Below are 16,754 nucleotides of genomic sequence, written 5' to 3'. Positions count from 1 at the left end.
TTGCTAGCTTGGACAGGATGTCTGCCCGTGCATTCCTTTCTCTCGGAACGTGTTGGATCCTGACCTCCTCGAATTGTTTGCTCAACTCTTTGACCCTCTCCAGGTACTTCTATAACAGTGAGTCTCTGGCTTGGTAGGTCCCATTGACCTGAGAAGTAACGACCTGCGAGTCACTGTAAACTTCTAGCCTTGTGGCTCCGACTTCCCTAGCCAGGATTAAGCCGCCCAGAAGGGGCTCGTACTCCGCTTGATTGTTTGACACCAGGAACTCGAACTTGATCGATTGTTCGTAGATGACTCCGGCTGGGCTTTCCAGGATGATCCCGGCACCTCCGAACATTTGGTTGGATGCCCCGTCTACGTGGAGCTTCCACCGTATGCTCGTTGTCTCGGTTGGATCTCCCGTTACTTCTACCAAGAAGTCGGCCATGGCCTGCGCCTTAATCGCATGCCTGGGTTCATACTGCAAGTCGTACTGGGATAGTTCGATGGCCCAAGTCATCATTCTTCCCGCTAAGTCAGGTTTCTGGAATACCTGACGGATTCCCTGGTCTGTCCTCACAACCACTTGATGACCTTGGAAATACTGTCGCAATCTACGGGAAGAGGTCAGGAGTGTAAATGACAACTTCTCTAACTTGCTGTATCTCAATTCTGCTCTTTGCAGTGCTTTACTCACAAAGTAAATTGGTTGTTGGATCTTTCTTTCTTCTCGCACTAAAACCGCCGCCGTCGCTTCATCCGTTATGGCCAAGTACAGGTATAGTGGTTTTCCGACCTTGGGTCTCCCGAGAATAGGTGGTGTTGCAAGGATCTCTTTGAAATGCTTGAATGCTTCTTCACATGCCGGGGTCCATTCGAAATCTATCCCCTTCCTCATCAAGTTGAAAAACGGCAGGGCTTTTGTAGCCGACGCCCCGAGGAAGCGGGACAGTGCGATGAGCCTTCCTGACAACCTCTGAACGTCCTTAACGCAGCCCGAGCTCTTCATTTGAAGTATTGCTTGACACTTTTCAGGGTTGGCCTCCACCCCTCTCTGGGTTATCATAAACCCCAAAAACTTTCCTGCTTCCATGGAAAAGGCACACTTAAGCGGGTTGAGCCTCATGCCGTGTTGTCGGAGGGAAGCGAACACATTTCTTAGGTCGCTTAAGAGGTCCTCAGGTCGGGTGGTCTTTGCAAGGATATCATCCACGTATACTTCCACCGTTTTGCCTATGAGGTCGCCGAATATCTTGTTCATTAACCTTTGGTATGTGGCCCCAGCGTTCTTCATCCCGAATGGCATTACCTTGTAGCAATATATTCCCCCGGCGTTATGAATGCTATTTTTTCTTCATCTAGCCGGTGCATTGGTATCTGATTGTAGCTAGAATAAGCATCCATGAAGCTTAGATATCGATATCCTGCCGCCGCGTCGACGAGCGCGTCAATGTTGGGTAGGGGGTAGCAGTCCTTGGGACATGCTTTGTTAAGATTGGAGTAATCCTTGCACATCCTCCAATTTCCATTGTGCTTTCTTACTAGAGCTACGTTCGACAGCCAAGTCGAGTAGTCGAGTTCCCGGATAAATCCCGCTTCGAGGAGGTTGGCCGTCTGTCTGAACACCTCCTCTGCTCTTTCTTGTGACATTTTCCTTCTCCTCTGAGCCACCGGTTTGGCCTCTGCCTTGACGGCCAAGCGATGCAACATGAGCTGCGGGTCTATCCCCGGCATGTCAGCTGGTGTCCAAGCAAATAGGTCGCCGTCAGCCCTGATCATTTCCATCAGAGGTTCCTTCAGGTCGTTAGCCCTGATCATTTTCCTTCTCGTCTGAATTGCCGACCCTGAACTTTTCAAGATCTCCCTTTGGTTCCGGCCTGGGTTTGTCATCGACCCTGGCATCTAGGTCGGCAAGAAAGACAACGAATGCTTCTTTAGATTTCTTTCTCAGGGAGAGGCTAGCGTTGTCGCATGTGACTGCCGTCTCTAGGTCTCCTCTGATGGTCCCAACTGATCCATCATCAGCTACAAACTTCATTAGCAATAGCTTGGTAGAGATCACCGCCCCAAATTCGTTGATGGTATTCCTCCCCAGGATGAGGTTGTAGGCCGTCGAGTCTCTTAAGACCACGAACTCTGCCATTAGCGACCTCTTCCCCATGCCTTCGCCTATGGAGACCAGGAGGGAAATTACGTCGTCTGGCTTGATGAAGTTGTCACCTAGGCCTACCACGCCGTGCTGGTGGCCTCAGAGGTCAGCGTCTCATAGGCTCAGGGCGTCAAAAACATTGCGAAACATGATATTGGAATTAGCTCCTGTGTCCACCAAGATCTGCTTTACTAGGCCGGTGCCCACCCTGGCTGTGATCACCATCGGCAGACTCTCCGCCACCCCATCAAACCATTGATCCTCGGGGCCGAAAGATATCAAGGGGAACCTGCGAGAGGTTGGTGCGGGGCCAGAGGACATAGCTAAAACCTTGGCGTCCTTCTTGCTAGCCGACTTCGACCTGGGAGGGGCATCCCTTCCAACCACCACATTCACCACGGTGAGGGCACGCTCCGTGTCCTCCTCGGGTTCCCGTCTCTGTTTTACGGTGCGGCTTTTGTCCTCGGTTGACCGGTCCCTCCACCTAGGTTTCCTTATCAGGTGGGCGAACTCGGCCAGCTTTCCTTCCTGGATGGCCTGCTAAGGTTACCGGGAAAGCTCGGCATCTCACTTCGTCACCTACCCCTTCCAGGTTCATCCTGGCCTCGAAGGCCGTTAGATGTTTCTGGGGATCCTGGGTACCGTCATAACTCATATCTGTCGGTTTGTCAAAGTGCTTTGGTAGTCGTACTCCAAGGATCGAGTGGTGGAAAGGGGTTGCCCCCATGACCACCGGTTGCCTTTCCCGATGTTCTCTGTTGGGTCGGCCTCTCCTCGTCCTTTCTCGGTGGTGTACTTGAGGTGGTCGGTTTCTTCTTCTTCGTTCTCTGTCGCTTTCCCAGTCTTCTTCTTCGGTGTCTCCCGTTGGCGATCTGTTGTAGACCAACGGGTCTCGCCTTCTCCTTGGCACCTCTCTGCTCTCTTGGCTTTCTGATTCTGTCCGGGGGTTCGGGGTGCGCCTGGAGCGACTCCTCCGGAGACTCCTTTCTCCCCTTGGAGTGGATTAGGAAGGCTCCTGGCTAGGAGTGGGCTGACGACTTTCACGGTTGGCTACTTCTCGCTCCAAGTTTTGCACCCTGTGGCGCAGCTCTTGTATTATCCTGGCGCTATCGCTGTTAGTCCCTCCAAAGGGTCGTCCCTCCATGTGTCGTGGGGGAGATCTGCTGCCTTCGCGAACGGTGGCTCCGACGGCTACCCCGCTACTTCGGGGATCTATCCCCTCCCCGCGGGTTCCGGCCCCACCGTCGGCCGCGCCAGAAACCAAAATCCATGTTAGAGAGAGTCCCCGCAGACGGCACCAATATTCGGTACGTCGGGTTATCGGATGGTTCAGGTGGTAGGATGTGCGAGAAGATGGGTCTCTGTCTTGGTTTGGGCGCTGGGAACGGTTCGCGTGGGCTGCCGATCTGACAAGCTCTTGATGAAGTGAGGGGGGTGTCACCTGCAATGACACTCCGATGCCCAAGTCAATAGAGTGTATAGGTGATGTGAGAATTTGGAGTAGGGTCACGTACCTTGAGGAGGGGTAGGACTCTCCCCATATATACCATGTCAGGAGTGGGTCCCGCGAGGGCAGACCCACCTTCCTCGAAACTTCCCAATACAGCTGTAGTAGTGAGCTGTAAAGGACGCGTGTCCGGGTCGGCCGTTGAGCATCTCGCGCCCGCTCATTTAGGTCTGGTGGCCTATGGATCGGGTCGGCCCGAATGACGTTTGGACTGTACCGTAACAAAAATAATATTCTTCTTCTATAAGCGTCTATAGACTTAATCACAGGTGAAAACTATTTTCTTACTCTTAAAAAAGTATGAATCTTGATTTAGCCAAGACTTATATTTCTATGATGATTATTAATCAAGATGTTAACCCCACCATTTGCAATTGCATGTGGCATGCATATGCCTACCACTCACTCGTTGAAGCTAATTAGCTTCAATAAAACCCAAAGCTTAACCCCACCAATTTTAACATAAACTCACTATCTCTCTATCACTGTCAAATTCGTTTTATTCACCAACCACTTATTCAGTTACTTGTATATAATAACCCATTACTCACAAACGTTAACCCACACACTCACACAACACACTTAAGTACATGGCTTCTTCTTCTTCGCTCTTGTTCCTTACTCTCTTTATCTTGTCCGTCATATCTGCCGTTACTGCCTGCCCGCCGTCAGACCGGGCAGCACTCATAGCCTTCAAGGACGCCCTGACCGAACCTTATCTCGGCATCTTCCAGACTTGGACGGGCAACGACTGCTGCCAGGGCTGGTACGGTCTCAGCTGCGATCCAAACACCCACCGTGTCACCGATATCAACCTCCGAGGCGAGTCACAAGACCTTATCTTCCAGAAGCTTCAACGCACCGGCTACATGACCGGAAATATCTCGCCGGAGATTTGCAAACTCACCGGACTTTCCACACTCGTGGTCGCCGACTGGAAGGCAATCTCCGGAGATATCCCCTCCTGCATTTCATCGTCACTTTCCTCGCTTCGAATCCTCGATCTCACCGGAAATCAGATCTCCGGTGATATTCCGGCCGACATCGGAAAGCTCCGGCGACTCACAGTTTTGAGCCTTGGCGACAATGCCATCTCCGGCAAGATTCCGAAGTCGATCGTCAACCTTGCCGGGCTCAAACACCTTGACCTCAGCAACAACCAAATCTCCGGCGCGTTGCCGTGGAATTTCGGAAATCTCAGAATGCTGAGTCGCGCCCTGCTGAGTCGAAACGAACTAACCGGTTCGATACCAAAATCAATTTTTAAAATGAACCGGCTTGCGGATCTTGATTTATCGATGAACCGGATTACCGGTTCAATCCCGGTTCAGCTTGGAAAAATGAAGGTTCTTTCAACACTTAAATTGGATGGCAACTCTATGTCAGGTCAAATACCTTCGAAATTATTGAGTAATTCGGGTATGGGTATATTGAATCTGAGCCGAAACGGGTTCGAGGGTGCTATACCCGATGTTTTTGGGGTAAGGACCTATTTTATGGCACTTGATTTGTCCCATAATAACTTGACCGGTAAGATACCCGGTTCGTTATCTTCGGTTCGGTTCGTTGGACACTTGGATCTGAGCCACAACCATCTTTGTGGAACCATTCCGATTGGATCACCTTTTGATCACCTCGATGCGGCGTCGTTTAGTGACAATGATTGCTTGTGCGGAAATCCATTGAAGAGTTGTGAATGAAAAAAAAAAAAAAATCTATTTTACTTTATCCTATAGTAGTAAAATAACGTGAAATCTCTTGGAAAGTGAAGCAAAGTGTGGTTTTAGATTTGTATTCATGATTTCATGTATTTGTTCTTGTGAAGTGATTTCTACTTATTTTAGATGTGCAAGTTGAAAAAAGAAAAATGCAATGGACAAAAAAGGGTAAAGGAGATGCATGTGCATGCTAGATGGGCATAGGTCAAGATGTTAGATTGGTCTGAATATTCCTTGTGGTGCATGTGATTTTTAGAGCTAAGTAACGTGGAGGATTTGGATGATGTTTCCATAATTGTTTATCACCTTGATTTAAATGTATAATTTATTGTTTTTTTTTTTTTTTTTTGTGATTGTTGCTTGATTTTCTTCACTTTCATTCTAGATTCTACAACCAAAGCCATGCATGTTTCCGAGGGAAAAATCATAATTATTAGTTGCCATAAAAATTGGAGAAAAAACTATGTTTCATCCACATGATACTTTTCAGATAACATTATTTTTGTTCTCAAAGATCCTGAACATCACTTCTTCATGTGATCGATTTTGAAGGGAAGTTTGTAGGAATGGTAATAGAGTTACGGGGACAAGTATTCCTTTCCATGCTTCTATTTTTGTTAAGAAAAATACTCATATTTTCTTTTTATTTGTCTTAGTTCTTTATTTATCAGTTTTTTTGTGGGAAAGGCTAATTTTTTGCGGATATATGTGAATATTAATTTTTTTTTAAATTTCAAAAAAAAATTACAAAATAATAAAGCATAATACAAATAATTTAATATAACCTGACTTAACAGATAAGGATTAATTTTCTCTTTTATTGCTTAAGATGAAAAAAAAAAAACTGTTGTTTGATTGAAGAAACAAAAACCAAACTTTTTTGGGTGATAGAAAAGAGCAGAAGTAGAATTTTTCATTACAGATAAAATTCAATGTTCCTCTCCAATTCTCTCTAAAGGTGAAAAAATTATTCATAAACTCCATAACTATTCTCTATTTAAAAAACTTATACAACTTAAAATGAGTATTGTTCATACTCGGGGTCGAGCTACCCGACCTGGGATGATTGACGACAAAGCGACCGACCTCTTCAGGTCAGGCTACCCGACCTCTTCTCAAAGAGGTCGGCCAAATCAACAAGAGAGCCCAATAAAGGGCCCAAATAGAGGAACACAACCCAAATCCACAGGCCGTACGAGCCTATAGAGATAAGGGCGGTTCCCTTGAAGATAAGCTGACCTCAACTCAAAAGATAAAGATAAGATAAAGATAACTAACTTATCTTATCTAAAAAGGTCACTATCACACCATTATAAATACACTGGAGCACCCAGGTATAACTCATACTCTGATTCTACATAAAACCTGCTTAATACCCGTGCTAACTTAAGCATCGGAGTCTCTTGCAGGTACCCCCCACCCTTCGGTGATCAAGGATCAGCAGTGCTGTAAATCCAACAAGTCGGATACAACAGCTCCGGCTGCCATCAGCCAACCGGACACGTTATCTCTAACCAGTACAGAAGATCTCGTCCGAGATCGACCTCCAGTTTCAGGTAACTCTCGGAACATTGGCGCCGTTGCCGGGGAACCTGGAAGTCATCCCAACACCATGGCAGACGGCCATGACAACGACCATGATTCAGATCTAGAAAACAGAACGCCGCACAAAAACGCGGACACCACACTGAAAGACACCCCGGAATCCAACGGAGACAAAAATTCATCAAATCCGGGAGCAATAGAGGCGCTTCAAGATCGCTTGAAACAACTTGAGAAAGAAACCCAACAACAACGAGAAATCGGAAAGGATCTACAAAGAGAGGTACGGCAACGTCGAGAATTGGAAGAAAAATTACAGCAATTAGAAGCCGATCACAAATCAAAAACTCCTCGGACTACTCCTGAGGAAAATTCACGCAAAGAACAAGATCCATTCACCAGGTAAATCATGAAAACCAAAATTCCAAAAGACTTCAAACTCCCGGATATGATTTTGTACGACGGCACCACAGATCTCAACCATCATCTCAGCAATTTCAGAAGCAGAATGTACCTTACCGACGCCTCAGATGCCGTTCGCTGCAAAGCTTTTCCAACAACCCTCACGAAGATAGCAATCAGATGGTTCGACAACTTACCTCCAAAGTCCATCTCAAACTTTGAAGACCTGGCCAAAAAGTTCCTGGTCAGATTCTCCATCCAGAAGGATAAGGCCAAGCACGCACCCAGTTTACTAGGGATCAAGCAAGGAGATCGGGAGAGTCTCCGCAACTACATGGAAAGATTCAACAAAACATGCATGGACATACAAAGTTTACCAACAGAGGCCGCCATCATGGGACTCATCAATGGCCTACGAGAGGGACCTTTTAGCCAATCTATATCAAAGAAGTACCTCCCGGATATACCGCCAACTTGTGGCACATTAGCTTGGGGTCTATACCTGGCATATCTGTGGCTTTCCATGCGAAGAGATCGACATTATCGCGTAAGAATTGTATCAGTAATTCTTTTGAGTCTCCTCTTAGGATCGTTCCGATATTAGTTGTTTTGTCCGAGGTGTCTCCGATTTGAACCTTCTCTATCTCGCCTTCCGGCTGCGGACGGAGTTCTTCTCGTCGCTGAACTTCGCCAAACTCAATTGTATGAAACTCTTCTCCTCTGCCTCTGAGGTTTAGACTTTTGTTATAACAGCGGCGTGCCATCTTTTGATCTGCTTTTACCGTGGCTATTCCTTCTGTAGTTGGAAATTTCATGCATAGATGTGGAGTTGAGACTATTGCGCCGAGTTGATTGAGTGTTGTCCGACCTATTAGGGCATTGTAGGCTGAACTTACGTTGACCACGATGTAGTCTATCTTGAGGGTCCTGGATTGGTTCCCTTTTCCGAAGGTCGTGTATAGCGATACGTATCCCAGTGGTTGTACCGGGGTATCTCCTAGTCCGAACAGACTATTCGGGTATGCTCTAAGCTCCTTTTCGTCTAAGCCGAGTTTGTCGAAGGCTGTTTTGAATAAGATGTCGGCAGAACTCTCTTGGTCTACTAATGTGCGGTGTAGATTGGCGTTTGCCAGTATGATAGTGATGACCATGGGGTCGTCGTGTCCCGAGATGATGCCGGATGCGTCCTCTTTAGTGAATGTTATCGCAGGGATGTCGGGTGCTTCCTCCTTTCCCTCGACATGATATACTTCTTTGAGATATCTTTTTCGGGAAGATTTGGAGATCCCGCCTCCTGCGAATCCCCTGTGTATCATGTGGACGTGTCTTTCTGGTGTTCGAGGTGATCGCTCAGCTCGTCCGTCATCTTCGTCCCTTCGTCTCTTTCTTTGGTCATCATCTCGGGTAGCCAGAAAGCGATCTAATCTTCCTTCTCTCACCAATTTTTCTATGATATTCTTTAAGTCGAAGCACTCGTTGGTGGAGTGCCCTCGAACTCGGCGGTATTCACAATATTCCTTCCGATTTCCTCCTCCTCTTTTGCCTTTGAGTGGCCGTGCTGGGGGAATTTTCTCCGTATGGCAGACCTCTTTGTATACATCGACCAGGGATACTCTGAGAGGGGTATAATTATGGTATTTTTTGATTTTCTCCCCTTGTCGATCTTCTTTCCTTTTGGATTCCTTGTCTTTGTCTCGGTAGGAGGCCTCGGATTTTGAGGTTTCTCCCAGCCGAGCATTCTCTTCCATGTTGATGTATTTTTCCGCTCGCTCCTGTACTTCGGTGCAGCAAAAATGAAGAAAACTTGGGCCAGAGCGATCCCAAGCGGTGGAAGAGCAAGTACAGGCACTACTGGAGGCAGGATTCATAAGAGAAGTCAAGTATCCATTATGGCTAGCCAACGTCGTCTTGGTGAAAAAATCAAATGGGAAGTGGCGAATGTGTACCGATTACACCGATCTCAACAAAGCCTGCCCAAAACATCCTTACCCACTCCCAAGTATCGACGCTCTGGTAGATGCTTCCTCCGGATATAGATACCTCTCGTTTATGGACGCATACTCGGGATACAACCAAATCCTCATGTATCCACCAGATCAAGAAAAGACCTCGTTTTAAACGCCAAAAGCAAATTACTGCTACATCGTAATGCCCTTCGGTCTCAAAAACGCAGGAGCTACTTATCAAAGGCTGATGAATAAAGTCTTCTCAGACCACATTGGAAAGATCATGGAAGTCTATGTGGACGACATGTTGATAAAGACACAAAGCGAAGATACATTATTGTCTGACCTGGCTCAAGTGTTCGACACCATAAGGAAGCACGACATGCAATTTAATCCGGCAAAATGCACCTTTGCGGTAGAAGCAGGCAAATTCCTAGGTTTCATGCTCACACAAAGAGGAATTGAAGCAAACCCGGATAAATGCCAAGCCATACTCAACATGAAGAGCCCGACCTGTGTCAAAGAGGTGCAGCAACTCAACAGGAGATTGGCCGCCCTATCCAGATTCTTAGCAGGGGCAGCGATAAGATCCCTCCCCTTCTATGCTACTTTAAGGAAGGGAAAACAGTTCGAAAGGACGACAGAATGCGAACAAGCCTTCCAAGACTTCAAGGAGTTCTTAAGACGACCGCCTATCTTATCTCGACCACGAGAAGGAGAACCACTTGTACTATATCTCGCAGTAGGAAGCCGGGCAATAGCCTCAGTACTAGTCAGAGAAGACGAAAGTGGGCAACAACCCGTCTACTTCATTAGCAAAGCACTACAAGGATCCGAGCTGAACTACCAGAAAATAGAAAAGTTTGCCTATACTCTCATTCTAACATCTCGACGACTTCGCCCGTACTTCCAGGCTCACACCATTAAGGTTCGAACCAACCAGCCCATAAAAGGAATATTGCAGAAAACAGATTTAGCAGGCAGAATTTTACAATGGGCAGTCGAGTTATCAGAATTCGACCTCCAATATGAAGCTCGGACGGCCATTAAATCACAGTACCTAGCCGATTTTATCGCAGAATTCACAGATGCCTTGGAGACCCCCACAGAATGGAATCTCTATGTGGACGATTCTTCAAACAAGACTGGAAGCGGCGTAGGCGTGATAATAGAAAGCAACCAAGGAACCCAAGTTGAGCTCTCCCTCAAGTTTGGATTCCCGGCCTCAAACAACTAGGCGGAATACGAAGCATTATTAGTTGGTTTGAAGCTGGTTACCGAGGTTAGAGCTAAAAAACTCAACAGTTACAGCGATTCACAAGTAGTCACCTCGCAGATAACAGGGAGCTATCAAGCCAAAGATCCCACCATGAAAAAGTATTTGGATAAAACCAAGGAACAGCTCGGACAACTCGGGGAATATAAAATCTACCACATACCCCACGAGCAAAATGCCCGAGCTGACACACTCTCAAAACTAGCCAGCACCAAACTAGGGGGCAACAATAGAAGCCTCATCCAGGAAATGCTACAGAACCCGTCAATATCGGAAGCAGAAAAAATCCTAGCCATCACAAGTCAGGACCAAGGATGGATGACCCCCATAATTAACTACCTCAAAGCAGAGACGCTCCCCACAGAGGAAAAAGAGGCGAAAAGATTAAAAAGGGAGGCACAGTACTACACTATTATAAACAACATCCTGTACAAAAGAGGGATCTCAATACCACTACTTAAATGCGTGCCGACCAACAACACAAAGGAAGTGTTAGAAGAAGTACACGGCGGCATGTGTGGCAATCATCTCGGAGCACGAGCTCTTGCCAAAAAAGTACTGCGAGCGGGATTTTATTGGCCAACCCTACAAAAGGAAGCTATAGAATTTGTAAAGACATATCCACCATGTCAAAAACATGCCAACTTCCACATCGCCCCACCAGAAGAGCTCATCAGTGTAACCTCGCCCTGGCCATTTGCAAAATGGGGACTTGATCTTCTCGGACCCTTTCCCCAGGGATCAGGACAAGTAAAATTCCTCATAGTCGGAGTAGACTATTTTACAAAATGGATTGAGGCAGAGCCCTTAGCCAGCGCCACCGCTCAAAAAAGTCGGAAATTCCTATACAGGAACATTGTCACGAGGTTCGGGGTTTCATACTCCATAACCACAGACAATGGCACTCAATTCACAGACGCAGGCTTCAGGAGACTAGTAGCCGACTTGAATATAAAGCACCAGTTCACCTCCGTCGAACACCCTCAAGCCAATGGACAGGCCGAGGCCGCCAACAAAGTCATATTGGTAGGGCTAAAACGGAGACTACAAGATGCAAAGGGAGCTTGGGCCGAAGAACTTCCGCCAGTCCTATGGGCATATCGAACGACGCCACACTCTACGACAAATGAATCACCCTTTCGACTAGCATACGGAGTGGAGGCAATGATCCCAGTAGAGATCGAGGAAGGGTCACCCACAGTAGTCCACTACAATGAAAAGGCCAACTCTCAACTTCAGAAGGAAGAACTCGACCTACTACCTGAAATTCAGGAAAGAGCTCGGATCAGGGAAGAAGCACTAAAACGTCGAATGGCTTCCAGATATAATCAAAAGGTGGTGCCACGAAGTTTCACGGAGAATGACCTCATCCTAATCCGAAATGATATTGGAACAACTCGACCAGGAGAAGAAAAGTTGGTAGCAAACTGGACAGGACCCTACCGAGTTGTAAAAGTACTCGGAATGGGCTACTACAGACTGTCCAAACTCGATGGACGAGAGCTCCCCAGATCATGGCACGCCTGCAACCTAAGAAGGTACTACAACTAGAAAAGTAAAAGATTTCACCATTGGATGCACTCTTTTTCCTGAAAAGGTTTTTTAATGAGGCACCAAGTTGAGACTCAAACACTATTCGACATAAAGGGATGAAAAATTCCCACATGTACATATTTGCACTTTTCTTTGAATAAATATACATTTTATATATTCTACAAGATTTCAAGACGCATTAATCTGAAGTATTCATCGTCCGATTATAAAGCAACAGATCGGCAGAAAGTGAAAAAAATAATTTCACTGCACGATCACGATAAAGATAACCGTCTGATAAAGGTGAAAACGCGATTCACCCAAAGGACGATCTAAAGATGACAACCACTTTCTACAAATCGGCAAAGATGAACACAGAATAATGTAAGAAGTTATCGAAAGTGATCTAAAAAAGAACCTGACGAGGTCTTACGGATTGCTAAAATAATAACTTAAAGACTGGCCGACATTAAGAAGTCGGACCAAGTCAACCCAAGTTATAAGTAAACCCTGGAAAGAGGTCTGGCCAACCTTATTAAAGAGAATTACTTTAACTTAGAAGGTCCCGACATAACAAAGTCAGCCCAAAACTAAAAAGTTATACAAGTAGTCCCTGAAAGAGACCTAACACAGGTCCAAAAAAGAGGACTACAAAAATAACTCAAAGGAGACCGATATAACGAAGTCGGACTCCTACTACTAAAAAGTTATTTGCAAAAATAACTCAAAGGAGACCGATATAACGAAGTCGGACTCCTACTACTAAAAAGTTATTTGCAAAAATAACTCAAAGGAGACCGATATAACGAAGTCGGACTCCTACTACTAAAAAGTTATTTGCAAAAATAACTCAAAAGAGACCGATATAACGAAGTCGGACTCCTACTACTAAAAAGTTATTTGCAAAAATAACTCAAAGGAGACCGATATAACGAAGTCGGACTCCTACTACTAAAAAGTTATCTGCAAAAAGAACTCAAAAGAGACCGACATAACAAAGTCGGACTCCTACTACTAAAAAGTTATAAAAGCAAATCCAAAAAGGTCGAGCTGCAAGGTTCCAACATTCTCAGAAAACAGAAGAGATACCAAATCAAGCACAAAAAGCATGATATAGTCTACAAAAAGTTATAAAAGCCTTGGAGGCCACCGAAACCTACCTTAAAAAGCTAAGCGAGCTACCTTTTGTTTTTCAAAAATAAAAGTTGCTAGGCAAGCAACAAGAAAGTGTCAGCAGTTAACAAAACATAAAGAGTTTAAAAAGCCCACAAGCCGGGCCAACTATATAAATATCCAGAATGAATGAAGCTAAGGGTCAGAAGACTTTTTAGCAGGAGACGGAGGGCGAGTCTGGAGAGGAACAGCATCCACAGTACCGTCATCTTAGTTTAAGATCTGGCAGTCAGGATCAGAGGCGGGAGGGTCGACCTCGGTAGGAACAGCAGAAGTCGACACCTTAGCAAAGGACACAGGTGGAAGTTCGACATTATCATCATCCTCGTCATCAGGGACAATCTTGCCATCCTGGACAATATTATCCAGGCTGAAGAGGGTCAGGTCAGCCTCGGGAGCAATAACCCGAACTTGCTCCTTCAGGTTCTCATAAGCAGCAGTCACGCTGCCAACAAGATGACCTTGAAGTTCAGAATAATCTTCCCGGGCACTCTCCAGCTCCCCCCTCAGGTGCATCACCTCCCGATAGGATGTAATGTAACTATCCTTATGCATCATTGCCGTGTCCTCGGCCAACCACACAGAAGCTGCCAGAGAAAGGGAACTCGCCTTCTCGTTCTCTAGATCTTTTTCCAGCTTGGCCACCTTCACCTCGAGCTCCTCCTTCAGCCCCTTCATCCGGTCGAACTCTTGCTTTGCCTCCTCCATAAATGCTTTGGTGGCATGGAGAGGTAGGTTCTGAGCAGTTCGGTGCATAGCAGCCCCCATATACGCCATTTTTATGTTGTTTCGGGTCATAAATTCCAAATGATGAAGGATGGACACATCGTCCATAGAAAGAGCGCCATAGGGGCCGATTTGCTGATCTACAAATTCAATAGCATTAAAGTCGGGAGCATCGAGGTCAAAGGGCTCAACTGTTTTTGTTTCTTATTGGGAGGAGCGACAGAAGGAGCAGTAGAAGTTGAAAGAGGGTCAGCCAGACGAACTCGGGGAGTAGGGATCACCTTCCTCATCCCGGGAGAACTCGGCATGGACGGCTTCACACGCACTTGGGAAAATCCCTCCCCGGCCGCCTTAGCCGAGATGTTCTTGGCAGCAGTCGCCTTCTGCGCCCTCTTAAAATCCTTCATGGATTCATTATTCTTCATCGCCTCTGCAAATAAGACACAACAGTAAGAAATTAAGCTACAAGTCGGAAAGGCATTCACAAGCGATATAAACAGATAACAAAGGAAACGCAAAAATACCCAGCTCAGTTTGAAGAAGAGAGGGATTGGTTAAAAATTTCTTTGTATCAAGATAGGGGGATTGACCCCAGTGTTCTTCCAAGATAGTCACAAAAGCTCGCTCAGCCTCATCCAACATTTTCCACATATATCTGGACACTCTCACATCTTTTTGCCATTCCAAGGGAAAGGCGGGCTCATCATTCTCGTCCAGGAAAAAGGGCCGAGCTCCTTCAACAGCTCAGACCTTGAAAAAATAGTTCTTAAAATCACGAAACGATTCATCAAACATGGAAAAGACCTTCTTTCCTTGGGAAGATCGGAAGGAGACCCACGCTGCCTTCTTTTTTACTACTCCAGGCTTTGTCAAGACAAATAGGTAGAAAAAGAGAGATTGCGAGGCAGGGATGCCAAAACCATTACACAACAATTGAAAAATTTTAATGAAACCCCAGGAATTAGGGTGAAGTTGAGAGAGAGCAACATTACAGGACCATAACAGGTCGGTCTCAAACTCAGTAAAAGGAAGGGTGATACCCAGCTGACCAAAGAAGAAGTCATAAGCATAGAAAAAAGGGCGATCATTAACAACCCGAGTAGAGAAACAAACTCTCTCCTCAGAAGAGGGAGGGACAAGTTCATAATTCTTCTCATCACCATGATTACTACAGACCCTACAAAACTACCTAAGCTGCGCGCAAAACTCGGAATCAATCAAAGAGACACACATAAGAACCATCGAGTCCACCCAATCGGCCATGCCCTTGGGAACCTGGGAAGACATCTCTACAACGTTATTGCGAGAAGACATGAGGCCAACTAAATCTTACAATAAGAAAAGAAGAGTGGATTACTAACAAAACATCTCGGATGAGGGGCAAAACAACTTGACAGACGAACAAACAGGAAAGGAAAACCCCAAGACTCAAACCAAAGCCCTGGGGCATCCTTTGGAGGCAGTAACAAAGCAAGGTTTCAAGAAAATTCTACAGCTTACGTCCCGGCACTCATCATAGGAGAAAATAAGATTTCAAAACGAAAGCAAAAAACAAGCAAAAACCATCGAAGGCACAAGCAAAAACGACGACAACATGCAAAAGCCCTAAAAAAGATTCAAGCAACAAGAAAAGCAAAAAGATTCGCACCAAAAACGAAGAAATTCCAGAACACGCAACAATCAGGCACAGTAAAAGCAGAAAGATCCAAACTTTCTCTGAGCAAAAATCAAACTTTCTAAAATCAGACATATAAGGAAACAGAGGAAGAAAAATCGAACCTGGAGAATAGAAGAAAACCTCGAAAGAAAAGAGCAGAAGCGGCAAAGCCATCCCTCGAAGTGAAAAACTGCGAAGATGGAAGGAGAAATCTGGAAATCGCCCTTCTTCCACAGAAAGCAGTAGCAGAACAGACGTTGCAGGAAGGAACCACGAAACTCCAGGAAAGAAACAGAAAATGAGAGAGTAAAGGGAGAAGTTACGAAGAAGAGCGAAGAAGAGAAACCGTTTTTGATTGAGAAATTCAAAATAAAAAGCCAAGAGAAAATGGGGCAATTAATACCAATTAATGAAGGTATTAAACCCTCTCACATTCCCAAGAACAAAGCGCTGATATAAAAGCGCGCGCTTTTAGAGAAAAACGTTTTACATTCAAAAGATTCTACAAAAGGAAGAAATTGACAAAATGCTTGAGTTCGGCTTCGTCAGAGAAGGACCGAAGTCAAAGACTCGACCTCAACAAAAAGACCGAGCTCAAGCAGGGGCACTGTTCATACCCAGGTCGAGCTACCTGACTTGGGATGATTGGCGACAAAGCGACCGACCTCTTCAGGTCAAGCTACCCGACCTCTTCAGGTCAAGCTACCCGACCTCTTCTCAAAGAGGTCGGCCAAATCAACAGGAGAGCCCAATAAAGGGCCCAAATAGAGGAACACGACCCAAATCCACAGGCCGTACGAGCCTATAGAGATAAGGGCAGTTCCCTTGAAGATAAGCTGACCTCAACTCAAAAGATAAAGATAAGATAAAGATAACTAACTTATCTTATCTAAAAAGGTCACTATCACACCATTATAAATACACTGGAGCACCCAGGTATAACTCATACTCTGATTCTACATAAAACCTGCTTAATACCCGTGCTAACTTAAGCATCGGAGTCTCTTGCAGGTACCCCCCACCCTTCGGTGATCAAGGATCAGCAGTGCTGTAAATCCAACAAGTCGGATACAACAGCTCTGGCCGCCATCAGCCAACCGGACACGTTATCTCCGACCAGTACAGAAGATCTCATCCGAGATC

The 16,754-nt window shown here is 45.8% G+C and overlaps 1 protein-coding gene across 1 annotated transcript; it reads left to right on the top strand.

Moving 5' to 3' along the window:
- The first annotated feature begins 4,116 nt into the window (after positions 1-4,116).
- LOC112772300 (uncharacterized) lies at positions 4,117-5,697 on the top strand. Its single transcript, XM_025817209.3, has one exon. It carries the CDS (start codon positions 4,229-4,231, stop codon positions 5,336-5,338), a length of 1,110 nt encoding a protein of 369 aa, XP_025672994.1. The 5' UTR covers positions 4,117-4,228; the 3' UTR covers positions 5,339-5,697.
- The last annotated feature ends 11,057 nt before the right edge of the window (positions 5,698-16,754 follow it).

The sequence above is a fragment of the Arachis hypogaea genome, chromosome 18, assembly GCF_003086295.3.
Source record: "Arachis hypogaea cultivar Tifrunner chromosome 18, arahy.Tifrunner.gnm2.J5K5, whole genome shotgun sequence".
NCBI lineage: Eukaryota > Viridiplantae > Streptophyta > Magnoliopsida > Fabales > Fabaceae > Arachis > Arachis hypogaea.
This window is presented reverse-complemented; position numbering and strand designations above follow the sequence as displayed.

Bases quoted from the DNA above. Each gene is read 5' to 3' on its own strand.
- LOC112772300 (XM_025817209.3), top strand. From the start codon at position 4,229: ATGGCTTCTTCTTCTTCGCTCTTGTTCCTTACTCTCTTTATCTTGTCC.